Raw genomic sequence first — 14,674 nt, 5'->3', positions numbered from 1 at the left:
GAAGATCAGAATGCGACTAGCCAAATATCCATCCAGGACGTGAGAAAGGGAACGCAGGACATCAAATGGGTTTCTATGGATTTACATCGTTGGCACTGCGTTGCGACTTGGAAAATTCTCAGTAGTGCAGCTCGTTGGGGAACAACGGTGCCGGGTTATTCAGTGAACTGGAATCATTCTGTTCATTGCGCGGATCATGTATTGATAAACATGCACACGGATGACCCTTTTACGATCAACTCTCATCTTGATATCGAGTACACACCTTGTGTGACTATCGCGGAGGACAGAACGATTGCACGGGCGAAAACGTGGTAGATCGATGCGTACATGGTTCAATCACAACATGGAAATCTGAACTACACCCCAACTCCATGTTGTTCGTTTTCAGAGCACACAAATAATTCGAATGTTTTCATTGTACTTGGCATAGTAATTTGCGTATTGTACGATTGCTTCTGAAAGTACAGGCATGCAATTATTTACAGCTTCACCGGGAAGCGTGTGCGCACTTCTTCTCCGTATCTCTGCAATAAGAGAGGCACCGGACAAAACAGCAATGCAATGAACCCTAGGAGGCTACTACCCCATCCAAGACCCAGATGATCAAACAGAGGTTCGCCTGCCAAAGGTAAAAATGTGCCGACGACACATCTGAAGATGGTTGCTGCTGCAATTGCTGACGCGGCATACTTGGTAAACGCATCAATAAGGTACGTATGCAGCGGCATCTACGTTTGAGTGAGAAACTTAGAAACAGTACGGTGGTGTTTGGACATACCATTACTAAGATAAGCCCGACACCAAGGATGGCCGACCCAATGATGGGCAATATCCAGTGCAAGTGGTACTGGGCTGTCCATCCGTAGAAGAATAACCCCACGGGAGTCAGTAGAATGGACCGTGCCATTAGTGGCAGGCGGTACTCTGGCATACGATTTCCATTGTTTTTCTTAGTCCGAAGGTTGGCCATGCGATCGTTGAATATTCCGTTGCTGATGGCGCCTATACTGAAGCCAACGCCCAACCCGAGGTAAACTAGGCCGACGGTTCCGGTTGTAAAGCCATACTCTGAAGTAAAGACGTTTGTAAACGTGGTGAGAAGTATATACTAATGCTTAGTGAGAAAGTTGAACCATCTAGCTGGGATTTCATAACTTACAGTGTACCCGTATGCTAGCGCGAGAATGGTAGATAAAAGGAAAACGATAGGACTGAAAAAGAACATCTTTAGGGGACGGACCAGCGCATTGAGGAGCAAAGTTGAGACTGGTGCTGCTGTCATCTGTCCATGGACGACGAAATTGAGCTCCGGATATTGTTTCTGGAAAGCGGCGGCTTTGTTCTGTAAGAGTCGCGGAGGATATGTCTCACGCAGCCCGAAAAAGGATATGACTGTAAACGCGCCGGACTAGTGCAAATCATGTCAACTACACGGATCGAACGATAGCAGCTGAATTGCGACATACCGGAATGGCTGTCAACCAAAAGATCCATCTCCATCCCAGGCCTTGAGTGATATATCCAGCAGCCACGGGGCCAATGGCCGGACCAAGCATGGGCCCAACAAAGTAGACGGACACAACCACTCCACGACGCTCAGGTCGGATGAGGTCCGCGATGGTTCCACCGCCGATGGCTAGCGGAGCTGCGCCCGATGCGCCGGAAAGAAAGCGAAAGATAATGAGTGCCGCCAGGTTTGGTGATACCGCACTTAAGATGCTGAAGAGAGTGAACGTGACGTTGGAGATATGATACAAGACGGCTCTTCCATATACCTCGGACAGAGGTGCAAACATTCTGGCATCATGTGAGACACGTACAAAGAATGTATGGCACTTTGATCAAACTTACATTGGGCCCACGGCGTAGCCTAAGATGAAAATGGATACGATGAATGATGATAGTATCTGACTGTCGCTATGGAACTCTGCCATCATGTCTGGAACACCGGGAGCACACATCGCAGACGCCACGGACCTACTTCGCTGTGAGTGATGGCATCGTGACGTGAATTCAAGGGCTGTGACTCTTACGCGATGAACGTGAGAATACTAACAAGACCGACATTAATGAACTTGTCCAATGCGGGCCAGTTGATAGGTTTGCTCTTGTCGTCTTCCCCGTCCCAATCAACGACGACGTTTCCTTGCTCGTCCCGTAGCTCAATGTTGACCTCTTCGGCGCGCTTCTCGCGAACCTTTTCGCGGAACATCTTGGCATTCAATGAGAGTTGCTGCTCCGAGAATTTCCCCAAAAGGTCGAGAGTGAACGAATGCAAGACAAGACACAACTTGTCGAACACGTTGGATATGCAATTGACCCGGTTGTGACCTAGCACAGGCGAGATGTTTCGCTTTCTGGTTGATAGTACCGACACACCAACACTGATCTGGAAGCTGAGATGCAAATTCGAGACCCATACAGAGATAGCTGCGGGAGTATCCTTCGCCTAACCCCAAGGGAATCGCGCCCGACCATCAGCTGGCACTTCTTTCCCGAGGCGCCAACCAGGATGCATATTGAACGAGCACGGCATAGTCAGGATACCCCAGGACTGCTAGGAATGCAGCAAGGTTTGCGGTTTAGCCGCCAGTCAGACGGTCCAAAACTCTTTCTGCACGTAGCATCTATGGGACGTAAATGTACAGATCATATCGGCTATTGCGGCAACCTTCGCTTAGAGAGAGATGAAACTTTAGACATTATTGCAAACTCTCAGCTTCATACGTGTTGCCCGGTTCATGTCTTGCGATACTCTCGGTTAAGACGAATGTAACACAAAACTGAGTTCGATCATCCCAAGTCTCCACCACACCAGAGAGGGGAAACTGCAGCTTTGTGGGGGTTATGGACAATGATTGAACAAGCTCTGACATCTTCTGGACTACCATGGCGCAAAGCCAATCGATTAAATCGTCGACTTTGGGTTGCGTCAGACTCAGACGGAGCTTATCTTAGTTCTCCGTCAGCGAAGAAGTTTGAGTAGCTGGGAATATGGAGTATCAATACACGTGCTCTACGGAGAGTAACAACTTAAGCAGGGGCATTCCCCACACTGGGACTTAAGCAAAACTTCCGTCTGAACGAAGATCTGAAACCGCCTGACAGAGAACGTTTCCTATTGTACGCAGTAGCGATCCAGATTGGGCTTCTGCGGACCAAAGCGATGGTATGCACAGCGTGCACTGAAAGCTACAGTACCCATTTTCATATTGTACAGTAAGCTTAGAAGGCCTTGTAATAATTGAGTCTTGATCTGGCGCAATACGCACAGAGAATCATGGGCTGTCTGATGCGGTAGCCAAAAACACCCTTTGCAAACCCGAGTCTCTCAAATTACCCCCAGTCCAGTCAACGTGGCCAAAACCAGCAGTCTTGAACGAATCTTTCCACACCATCTCATCCGCCGTCGCATGTGTCCGGCCATCTTTGAATAGCCACCAGCCTTCGAACAGGCCGAACACAAAGTCTGCCCAACATAGCCGTTCCTGCACCTCCATCACGACCGCAAACCCATCCGGACGAAGGAATTGTCGCGTGTTGCGGAGTGACTTGACCATATCGGGAGTGGCATGAACGGCATTTACCGCAATCACGACGTGTTGAGTCCCAATCAACTCCGCGGGCGGCGGTTTCTCGATATCTTGCGTCCGGAAGGTCATGAATGGATATTCTTGAAACTTCCGCGCAGCTTGGGCAGTGAAACCACCGGCAAGATCCGTGAATGTGTATTCTACCGGAACGCCAGACTTGGCGAGTAGTGGCGCAAGCCATTTTGTCGTGCCGCCAGTGCCAGCGCCGAGCTCGAGGATCTTTAGCTGGGCCCCGGACTGCACATCAATGTTCTTCGTGAAACGGGCCATGAAGTCTTCCATGAGTTTGTGAAAGGCCTTGCTGGGATGTGCGGCTCCGTAGATGTCTTCGAGATACTCTCGGCCCTCTGGCGAGCCGAAAATCGATCTCACACCGTCTGTCCGGCCGGCGTAGATTTCTGCGAGATTATTGCCTGCATGTGCCACAAGTTTGTTGAGTGACGTGTATGTTGGATAGTCGCTCAATATTGCCTGAAGGGCCTCCTTCTCGTTGCCAGGTGGGATCGGCGTATCTGTGCGGACATACTGGTCTCCTTCTTTACGGATGAGACCGGCCTCTATGAGCGACTCGTAGCAGAACTCCAGTTGCTTCTGGACATTGGCAACAGACTTGATTGGGCGTAGCTTCTGTCCTGGTTTTGTCCTTCCAACGTCACATCGTAGTTTTTGAAATGCTTTGATGATCAGGAGTACAATCAGCTTTTTCTGACGTTCGTGAACATTTTCGTAGTATCCCGCGAATCCGGCTTCCGTAACGATGTTGTCGGTGTTTGACTTTGTTTCTTGGAAAGATGAAAGCGCTGTGGCGTAGGGCACCACGAACTGTGGCTCATCACCAGTCGTGAGCTTGCCCTCAGATGCCCCTGTGGCTGAGGTAGGCAGGGTTGTTGATACTTTCGTTGCTGACATGGTAACAGCTGGTTGCAAAGACGTGTGTTTGCCGCCGCGGAATCGAGGCTGACCTGAGTACGAAAGTCCACAATATGAGAATGCGTCCGCTATTCCTGCTGGTTTCCCCCAGATCATGGAGCCTCAGTTGAGCCACCGGAAAGAGACGGTCAGTTCACAGTGAGCGAAGTGGGTCATTTTTGACTCCGGTGCGACGGTCCGCTCGGAAAGGACGAATCTCGAAGCGAATCATGAAAATTCACAGCGATTTTGGGAAGGTGGCCGGGGTTTGAGTCATGCGTTCGGTGGTCCACCACCCCTCGTGTCACCACGAGCTCCCCAGGGATTGTGGTGATGCCAGTGCCTGATTGTCTTCAAAGAACTTTCAATGGAAGACTGGCGATTGAAATATCCTCGTTGCATGCAGTGATGAGCGCAATCAAAAACGCTCTCGGATATAGTAAATGAACAGCTCGATTCATGAGTCTATCTAAGCTTAAATAGTGTACACCAACTTTCCTGCACTGACGTTGCCTTGCTTCAAGTACTTAATTCCATGCAACACACCTTCCAGCCCTGAGCCGCCTTCATTGACGATTTGTCTCACCGGGCGAAACTTATCCTCTTGAAGCAACTTGTCACTCACGGCCCAAAACATCTTTCCGAACTCATGGTCCTCGGGCCTCGGCTCGACAACTGTTTCCTTCTCGATCGTCTCTCCTAAAATTGTGTACCCCAGCGTTGTTGAGCAATTCACTTTGGGGTTGATCTTCTTGACAATTGAAGGCACCAAGTACAAAAGACTGCTGTAGTGACCACCCCGGATTGACATTGCAGCTGCACAGATGCGGGCGGATTGAGCTGTTGCGATGCAATCCCATGCATGCCTCAGTCTTCCCTTGGTGAATGCCTTGATCTGTTCTGAGCAGTCTTCCGCTCTGTAGTCGACGCAAAAGTCGGCTCCGAAGGACTTGACATAGTCGAAGTTCTTGGGTGAGCATGTGACCACGACAGTGCAGTTAGACATCTTTGCGAATTGGATGCCCATGATGCCGGATGCTGTGCTGCCGCCGTAGATCAGGAGCGGAATGGGCTCAGGCGACGGCTTGGTGGGCAGAGGAAGTTCAAGGGACTGGTATAGTCCTTGGCCCTACATCACAAATGAGGAACGTTCTGTGACATTTCCTGCAGGCGCACTTACCACTGCGACGAGACCTGAGGTAATTGCGGCAGCTTCGGTGTCATCCACATGATCTGGGATCTTCAACTGAAGGCTGGCTTTGGCGATGAGGTATTCGGCAAACGCGCCGTCTTCCTTCTGCCTCACGTTTCTTCAAACATGTTAGCAGGCTGTCTCATGCACGGAATCATTATCACTCACGATCCGTTGACAATGCCGAAGACCCTGTCACCGACTTTGAAGTCCTTATCCACACCATTGCCCACTTCGACGACCACGCCGGAGTACTCAAGTCCCGGACGTGTGCCTGTGGGGTTTCCCACCCACATGAAGTCGATGTGCTTCCAGTCTGACGGGTTGATGGCAACCGCTGTGGTTTTCACCATGATGTATCCACCCCTCAATTTCGGCAAAGGCGCCGTGGTGATTGCGGCCTCGCCACGGCCCTTGATCATGATGGCCTTCATCTCGCTGGGAAGGTTCGACGACATGACTTTTGTTGACTGGAAGCTACAAGACCTGATAAAGTTGATGAAGTTTCAAAAAGTGATAAACGCGATTGAGCCACAACAAGTGAATGAAGTATGGCAGACCTGGTGATGATGGGAAATAACGTCAAGTTACCTGCAATGCCAGAGTCAACATGGTCTTCGAGAAGCATTCCAATCCCAGTGACTACAGTAATTTCGATTGTGAGTACAGCCTGTTCCTAGCACCCATACGTCTGTACCTGAGCAATCGGAGTGGCCCACCGTCCCCGGAATTGACGTGAGTGTGCCATCCGTTCTTCGGACCGCGCTTTGTGCAGGGGCCAGGCCACGAGCACCTCACAAACAACGCCAATCAGACGGCCAATCAGAAGAAACAATTCTTTGTGACTTTTCGGAATTGGGTATCTGACTTTCGCAATCGTCGGTCTGGACGAATCGGGTGATGTTGTAGAATGACGCATTAGACCGAATGCACTATCGTCAGCACTTTGTTCGTCTCTTGTATTAAGAAGCTTTTTTTTAGCGTCGAAGTAACTCGCAACTCACGCAGGATACGCCCTTAAACCTCACGATACCATCACATATTTTGACTTCAAGTTCTAAGGCGTTGCGGAATCTTATCACTCATTCACATTGACAACATTGGACGATGTCACCCAAGTCGGGCATCACGACGCCGTCGTCCGAGATGGACGCCTCAGATCCCATCGCCATTGTGGGCATGGCCGTCAGGCTGCCCGGCGGTGTCCGCAACACCGAGGACTTTTGGGATCTGATGATGAACAAGCGGAGCGGTCTCATTCCCATTCCCAAAGAGAGGTGGAACAGCGAGGGCTTCTACAGCCCTGTCGCGAAATGGGGAACCGTTCAGAACAAGGAGGCCTACATGTTCAGCCAGGCTGACAACGATCTCACCAAGTTCGATGCGTCGTACTTCACATGTGGTGAGAAGGAGATTGAGCGCATGGATCCTATGCAGCGTCAGCTGCTAGAGATCACACGCGAGTGCCTGGACAATGCGGGCGAGACCAACTGGCGCGGCGAAGAGATTGGCTGCTACGTTGGCAACTTTTCTTCAGATTGGCAAGATGATTTGTCCATGGACCCCCACGCGTCTGGTCTGTACCGTGGTTCAGGATATCTCGACTTCCTCCAGCCTAACCGTGTGTCTTACGAATATGGCTGGACAGGTCCCAGGTAAGTCTAAGCCCTGTTTCTGATACCCGATGAACATTGTCTAACATGAACCAGTATGCTTGTCAAGACTGGCTGCTCATCTTCCATGGTGGCCCTGCATTTGGCAGCGGAAGCAGTCCAAAGCGGCGCCTGCAAGTCTGCGATGGCCCTTGGCTGCAACCTCATCACCTCTGTCATCACATCCATCGTCTTCACTGAGACAGGTGTCCTCTCTCCGAGCGGCAAGTGCAAGACATTTGACCTGCTCGCCGACGGCTACGGTCGCGGTGAAGCAGTCAACGCAGTTTACGTCAAAAGATTAAGCGACGCTATTAGGGACGGCAACCCCGTCCGTGCAATCCTCCGCGCAAGCGGAACTAATAACGATGGCCGGTCCAACGGAATCATGAGTCCCAACACATATCTCCAAGAAGCACTAATTAGAAAGACATACGAAAAGGCCGGCCTGCCGTTTAACAAGACGGCTTTCTTTGAGTGCCACGGCACTGGTACACCTACCGGTGACCCTCTTGAGGTGGCTGCTGTTGCTCGCATTTGGAAGGATCACGACGGTGTCCTTATTGGCGCTGTAAGTCTATTTTCATCTTCGGGGGCTGTTTTCAATCGCTAATTCACATAGGTCAAACCCAATGTTGGACACTCCGAAGGTGCTGCTGGTCTGACCAGTGTCATCAAGGCTATCCTGGCTCTCGAAAACCGAGTCATTCCTCCCAACATTTACATGGAGAACCCGAACCCCAGAATTCCCTGGGAGGAGGCCAAGCTTTCAGTCCCGACTGAGCCCACAGCTTGGCCAGCCGATCGCGACGAGCGTATCAGCGTTAACTCTTTTGGTGTTGCTGGCTCCAACGCTCACGTAAGTATGGCCCGAGTAATGTCACTCTCTTTCCGTTCTAACCTTCCATAGGTTATCTTGGAGTCTTATGAGGGCTGGCTGAAACTGCAAGATGATGCCAGTTCTGTCAGTTCCGACTCTGGCGTGAGTGTACGGGCTCCCGGTCAACGCTTGCTCCTCTTCTCCGCCGCCCACCAGACATCTCTGGAGAAGCAAGTGGACCAGCACAAGGAGTATCTCGAGAAGAAGTCATCCGATCTGGATGATCTCGCCTACACTCTCAGCCGCCACCGTGAGCATCTCAGCTGTCGCGCGTATGCTATCGCCGATGAGAACGGTGCATTCGAGCCCAGCAGCTTCAAGCGCAAGCCCACTGTCGCTCGACGAACCGTTCTGGTGTTCACCGGTCAGGGTGTTCACTGGGCCGGCATGGGCAAAGCTCTCATTGAGACCAATGACGTCTTCCGTGCTTCCATTCGCAAACTGGATACTTGGCTTCAATCTCTTCCCGAAGCTCACCGTCCTGATTGGACACTCGAGAAGGAGCTGTCCATCGACGACGGGTCCAGCAGAGTTGGTCAGCGCGGCTACTCTCACCCATGCGCCACTGCTGTCCAGATTGCTCTCACGGATGTCCTTGCCAGCCTGAACATCAAGCCTGATGCAGTTACCGGTCACTCTGGTGGTGAGGCTGCTGCTGCTTACGCTGCGGGAAGCATTTCTGCCGAAGCTGCTCTTGCAGTCGCCTACTTCCGTGGATGGCTTTTGGTCAACGGCACTGTGCCTCCTGGTACCATGGCTGCTGTTAGTCTCGGTCCCAAGGAAGTCGAGCCGTTCCTCATTCCCGGCGTCGTCGTTGGATGTGAGAACAGTCAGCTGAACACAACTCTGTCTGGTGACCCAGTCTGCATTCAGCACTGCATCGACCAGATCACCCGTCGTCACCCTGACGTCAAGGCTAAGGTGCTCAACCTCGAGACTGCCTTCCACTCTCCATGGATCGAGCCCCTGGCTGGACCTTACGAGGACCTTCTCAAGCCATACCTCGCCGATGCCAAGGCTCCCACTGTTCCTCACTTCTCCAGTGTCACTGGTCTGGAGATGAAGGGAGACGAATTTGGCGCAAACTACTGGCGCCGCAACTTTGTCCAGCCTGTCCTGTTTAACACGGCTCTTCGCACCCTCATGAAGAGCAACAGCAACAACCTCTTCATTGAGGTCGGACCTCACCCAGCCCTTCAAAGGCCGATGAACGAAATTCTCCGCAGCATTCCCGAGGCCGCCTGCGAGTACATCTCGACTCTCCGCAGAGCGGAGGATACCAACATCTCCATGCTTCGCCTCGCTGGTGAGCTCTTCGTTCAGGGCACACCAGTTGGCATGTCGACCATCATCCCCAAGGGCCGAGTTCTGACCGACTTGCCCAACTACCCTTGGCTTCACGATGTGTCCTACTTCGAAGAGCCCAAAAACGCGTCCCGCTACAAGCAGAGGAAGCACACCCGCCACGTCCTTCTCGGAGCCAGAGTTCTTGAGGGTAACGACATTGAGCCTGCTTGGCGCAACATGCTGGACCTGAAGGAGGTGCCTTGGCTGATGGACCACATTGTCAATGGGCAGATCGTCTTCCCAGGTGCTGGCTACATGGCTATGGCTGGAGAGGCCATGCGCCAGGTCGCGAATGGCCAGGACTCCTACACCATTCGAGACATGTCCATCACCACTGGCATGACCGTCCCCAAGGAGAAGAAGATGGAGTTGTACACCCGTATGATCCCTGAGGACAAGCCCAGCGCCGAGGGACAGTGGTACAACTTCAAGATCATGTCTTGCGACGGTCATCACTGGGTCACCCACTGCTCCGGATTCATCCGCTCTGGTGCGGAGGCTGAGAAGACCTCCATTACAAGTGCCCAGGCCGAGCAGGAGTTTGCGCGTGAGATCGATGCTGAGGGATGGTACAAGGCCGTCAAGGCTGTTGGTATTGACTGGCAAACTGCTTTCCAAGGCCTTGACCAGATCACTGCCAGCACTACCACTAGAGAGGCCACCGCAACTGTCTACGACTTTGAAGACACCACACACTACGCGGCTCATCCAACCCTCTTGGATCAGATGCTTCAAATCAACCTCGTTGCCCAAACTCATGGTCAGAAGAGACGTCTTGACAGCATTCTCCTGCCGACGTTCATCTCTCGCTTAGGCGTCTTAGGTGACCAGGACCTTCGCATGAGAGCTTACGGCAGCATCAAGGACAGTGCCGAGGGCATGACCGCCAATGCTGTTATCTACACTGAGGAAGGCCGCCCGACTGTCTACCTGGAGGGTCTGTCGTACTCTGAGCTCCCGGTCGCGAAGCGGGAGGAGGTTTTGCTCGGCTCTACCTTCGAGTGGAAGCAGGACATCACTATGGTTGATTCTGTCGCCGAAGTAGAGACCACCGACGCTACTCAAGAGCTCCGCGACCTGATCGGTCTTCTATCATTCAAGATTCCCGACGCTAGGATCATTGAGATTGGCTCCGGAGCAACTGACGTCACTCGCATTGCCCTTGAAGCTGCCCATCCCTCAGAGCACAAGCGCCTGTACTCTGACTACACTTACGTCTGCACCTCCGAAGAGGAAGTCGAACAAGTGACTGAGTCGCTGAATGAGGTAGAGGGCAACGAGGTGTCTGTCGTGGACATGGAGCAGCTCTCACTCTGCAACGCTGCCGACGTGATTCTTCTGCCTTTGGCCACTTTGCTGTCTGATGATCGCTACCTGCTGGACGACCTTACTGAGTTGAACGGCCTTCAGACAGTTGGTGGCAGACTTCTTGTGCACAACTTTGGCGGCCAACCTGATGCCAAGGCTGACGAGGAGAAGCTCAAGCAGCGCCTGCAGAGCCTGGGCTACAAGCTTCACTCCAAGACCAGCTCTGGCTTGATCCTTGCTGAGCCCACTAAGTCTGCCGATCTCGACCAGAACACCAAGATCACCATTCTCGCTCAAGACACTGCTCATGGAAGCAAGCTTGCGAAGGATGTTCAGACCTATTTCGAGGGACAGGGCTTCAAGGCTCACATCTGCAACGACAAGACCGTCCCCTCGGAGAGCTCCTTCACAATTTCACTCCTGGACGTTGACAGCACCACCGTCTACGACCTCAACTCCGAGTCTTTCCGACCGTTTATGGACAGCCTCTGCAACCTGAAGGGCTCTCTCATCTGGGTTCTTCCCTCTGTTCACGGTACCTGCAAGGATGCTCGCCCGGCCATGATCCAGGGTACCGCCAGAACCGTCCGCATGGAGAATAAGGCGGACATCACCCTCGTAGAAGCCGATGATCTCTCTATTGCTGGAAGCAACTTTGCCAAGGCCATCTACAAGATCTGCCAGAGCCTCCCCAAGAGGCGCAAGGGCGGTGACCTGGATGCCGACTACGACTACGCCATCCTGAACGGCAAGGTGCACATCCCCCGCATGTACTGGTTCGGCTTCTCAGAGCCTGCTGTCAGCAAGTCTCTTCCCGAGACCAAGGATTCCCCCATGTTCCGCGACGGCGCTTCCTACCTCCTCGTCGGAGGCTTTGGAGGTCTGGGTCGGTCAGTTGCTACCTGGTTGCTCGAGCACGGTGCTCGCAACTTGGTCTTCCTTTCCAGATCCGCTGCCAGCGCCCAGAATGAGCCTTTCGTCAAGGAGCTGGAGAGTTACCCCGGTGCGGTCATCAAGACCGTTTCGGGTGATGTCAGCAACGCGGAGGATGTTCTCAAGGCTATCAACGAGGCTCCTAAGCCCGTTGCTGGAGTTCTTCAACTTTCGCTGATTCTCAAGGTAAGTCACATCTTCGTCTCATCATTCCCACATACATGATCTAACATTAGTGCAGGACAACTCCACTGCTGAGATGACATACGAAGAGTGGAGTGGTGTCGTTGACCCTCGTGTCCGCGGAACCTGGAACGTTCACCAAGCTCTGGTTGACGCCCAAGTTCCTCTGGACTTCTTCGTCATCTTCGGTTCTGGAGGTGGCCACACCGGATACTACGGCCAAGCCAACTACAGCGCGGCCAACACCTACTTGGACGCCTTTGTCGAGTACCGCCACAACCTGGGTCTCCCCGCCTCCATCATCGACCTCGGAGTTGTCGGCGATGTCGGCTACCTCCTGGAGCGTGACGATCTCTACGAGGGTTTCAAGAATGGCGGCTTCTTCTTCCTCAAAGAGCAAGATGTTCTCGACTCAGCCGCCATCGCTATCGGCAACTCCAGCGGAGGCCCGTACAGCAGCTTCTGCCTGGGCGGCCTGTCTGAGAAGCCGCTGTCGGACCCCTCCAACCGTGTCAACTGGAAGAGGGATGTTCGCTTCGCGCAGTCTCACTACTTCCACAAGTCCAAGGCCGCTGCCTCTGGCGAGGCCAAGGAGAGTGACGAGGCGGAGACGTTCATCTCTCTGGCCAGGTCTGATCCCACCACGCTGCGCGACAGCGCCACCGTGACCACCTTGGCTCGCTTCATCAGCGCGACCTTGAGTCATTTGATGCTGAGACCAGTTGAGGACTTCCCTCTCACCGAGACCCTGACTTCAATTGGACTGGACTCAATCATCTCTATCGAGCTGGTTGACTGGATCCACAATCAATTTCATATTGGCATGACCTCAATGGAGGTTACTCAGTGCACCTCGTTGATGCATTTGTCGGAGAAGATTATTGAAGAGTTGATTGCATCGGCATAAACATAGATTGAAACATTGACAATTCTGTTCGGGTATTAAGAGGTTCAGGGGCGTAGGAGTTAGGAGGTGATCTTTTCATTGGTTGCAGACACATTTCATAGAGTAGCAGCATTCGTATGAGACACGTTTTATTTCAATTGATATTTTCCATCAATGTTTCTCGGTTGCTTTGTGGTCCTTTGCAAGCACATGATATGATAAGCATATTCATATTATTCATCTGGAGGGGTTCAACAACCACATGTGATATTGCACGTCTTTGTCCTCTACCGTATGTGAGTAGGTCAGTTATCTCGGTGAATACTTTGGTACTTGGGTGCATGCTACAGAGAACTTTCTGTATGGGTCTTTTCGTAATCATTTCATTCTATATAGGATTTCATGAAGCGTCGCTCCTGTATCGTAAATGTGTCTCTCATACCACCGAGGAGCTGTTGGGTGGCATCTCTACAAGCTCTTCATCAGACTCTTCGCCTTCCTCTGACACGCTCTGCTCCACGGCCTGGTACCTAGTCTTTCGAAACCATTGCCACTCTTTTGCAGATGTAACCACGAACAGACTTGTCACCACACTCGCAATCCCAATCATAGCCAACAGATTCACGCTCGCGCGCCAAATAACCCAATCAAGCAAGAGCGCCCACAGCACCTGAGAGTAGATCATTATCGTTGCTGCAGACGAAGAATCGTTCGCGATCCCTGCCGTCAGAAGGTACTCCTGGTCCGCGTTTCAGTATGCTGTGATGCACGTGATGAGGGGGTCAAAGCACTCACCATCGTGAAACCAAAGACACCAAGTGGCGTCAATTTTAGCCAGGCGATGGGGTCTCTCGTGAGATGAATGCTCTTCATGAGGATGAATGAGATTGAGGTGAGTGACACGACGGTCCACGCAAAGTAGTTCACGCTGAAGAGCGGATGCGCCCGTGGGCCGATTGATCGGATTGCTGTCAGTGCGACCTGCGGAGTTAGCGAAGGCCTTGTCTCCATGGGCAAATACTCACAGCTCCTCCACAGACGCTGAGTAGACCAAAACCGAAGCCCATCATACGACCTTTCGTGTCTCCCCCGGTGACTGTCTGGGTAGCGCTTAGAATGGCTGCTTTGTGGTCAAATAAGCCATCAGGTTGTACGACGAGAATGACGCCAATAAGCGCGACGAGGGCGCCGATTCTGTCGACTACTTCAAAGGTGCCAAAGTCCAAGTATCTTATGAGAATCATGGCGATAAGAGGACCAAGGAAATTGAGCGCAGTGGCTTCACTGAGCTTAAGGTACATGATAGAGACTGGCCACATGTCAATAAGGAGTCATTCATACGCGATGCCTCATTAGACCTTACAGTAGAACCCGAAAGCACCGAAGACACCAGCCGCTGCTCTCAAGGCCAGCAGCGGCCTCAACTCAGGTAGACCCCATGGGAAGCTGGGTGCCTGGGTGCGCCATAGAACGATTGTGGCGCCGATGCCGGTAATGAAGAAACGAACGAAGAGGACTTGAAATGGGTGGATGGGTTCATCGCCAGTCTCTAGGAGCTTGGCCAAGCCATTGAGAGCTGCCGCCGAAATCTGTGAGGCCAGTACCAGCAACGAAGGCTTGTGGCGCTCCAAGAATGAGCGACTCAAGCCTTTGTCCATTTTTGGAGGGGATGCATGGGACGGACGATTGTGCAGGTGCTTTGGCAGGAAACGATGTCCCCTCACCCGCGCGCCCAGAGCTGGGTCTAAAGTCGCCCTGCCCAGTTCCAAGGGCCAGCCGTTTTTCCCG

General features: G+C 52.4%; 5 protein-coding genes across 5 annotated transcripts; 1 reads left to right on the top strand and 4 right to left on the bottom strand.

The window, feature by feature from the left end:
- Window positions 1–482: 482 nt before the first annotated feature.
- Window positions 483–2,215, bottom strand: prlG-6 (MFS transporter prlG; the record flags this gene model as incomplete). The annotated part of the gene is made up of 6 exons (XM_036639731.1): window positions 483–731; window positions 782–1,111; window positions 1,163–1,411; window positions 1,470–1,800; window positions 1,855–1,980; window positions 2,037–2,215. 6 exons carry the CDS (start codon window positions 2,213–2,215, stop codon window positions 483–485), a joined length of 1,464 nt encoding a protein of 487 aa, XP_036494573.1.
- Window positions 2,216–3,281: 1,066 nt separating this feature from the next.
- Window positions 3,282–4,505, bottom strand: sor2 (Non-reducing polyketide synthase sor2; the record flags this gene model as incomplete). The annotated part of the gene is made up of 1 exon (XM_036639730.1): window positions 3,282–4,505. One exon carries the CDS (start codon window positions 4,503–4,505, stop codon window positions 3,282–3,284), a length of 1,224 nt encoding a protein of 407 aa, XP_036494574.1.
- A 475-nt stretch (window positions 4,506–4,980) lies between these two features.
- Window positions 4,981–6,155, bottom strand: TOXD-1 (Protein TOXD; the record flags this gene model as incomplete). Its single annotated transcript, XM_036639729.1, has 3 exons — window positions 4,981–5,634; window positions 5,686–5,815; window positions 5,866–6,155. 3 exons carry the CDS (start codon window positions 6,153–6,155, stop codon window positions 4,981–4,983), a joined length of 1,074 nt encoding a protein of 357 aa, XP_036494575.1.
- Window positions 6,156–6,804: 649 nt separating this feature from the next.
- Window positions 6,805–12,907, top strand: gloL-1 (Highly reducing polyketide synthase gloL; the record flags this gene model as incomplete). The annotated part of the gene is made up of 5 exons (XM_036639728.1): window positions 6,805–7,352; window positions 7,407–7,920; window positions 7,972–8,208; window positions 8,260–12,003; window positions 12,059–12,907. 5 exons carry the CDS (start codon window positions 6,805–6,807, stop codon window positions 12,905–12,907), a joined length of 5,892 nt encoding a protein of 1,963 aa, XP_036495025.1.
- A 415-nt stretch (window positions 12,908–13,322) lies between these two features.
- CGCS363_v007878 (uncharacterized protein) lies at window positions 13,323–14,544 on the bottom strand (the record flags this gene model as incomplete). The annotated part of the gene is made up of 4 exons (XM_036639727.1): window positions 13,323–13,625; window positions 13,682–13,867; window positions 13,912–14,195; window positions 14,250–14,544. The coding sequence occupies 4 exons, from the start codon at window positions 14,542–14,544 to the stop codon at window positions 13,323–13,325; spliced, it is 1,068 nt and encodes a 355-aa protein (XP_036495024.1).
- Window positions 14,545–14,674: the final 130 nt, after the last annotated feature.

The sequence above is a fragment of the Colletotrichum siamense genome (genome assembly GCF_013390195.1).
Source record: "Colletotrichum siamense strain Cg363 chromosome Unknown KSG_Cg363_contig05, whole genome shotgun sequence".
Classification (NCBI taxonomy): domain Eukaryota; kingdom Fungi; phylum Ascomycota; class Sordariomycetes; order Glomerellales; family Glomerellaceae; genus Colletotrichum; species Colletotrichum siamense.
The sequence above is the reverse complement of the archived record's forward strand: the minus strand, read 5'-3'. Positions and strand labels throughout refer to the sequence as shown.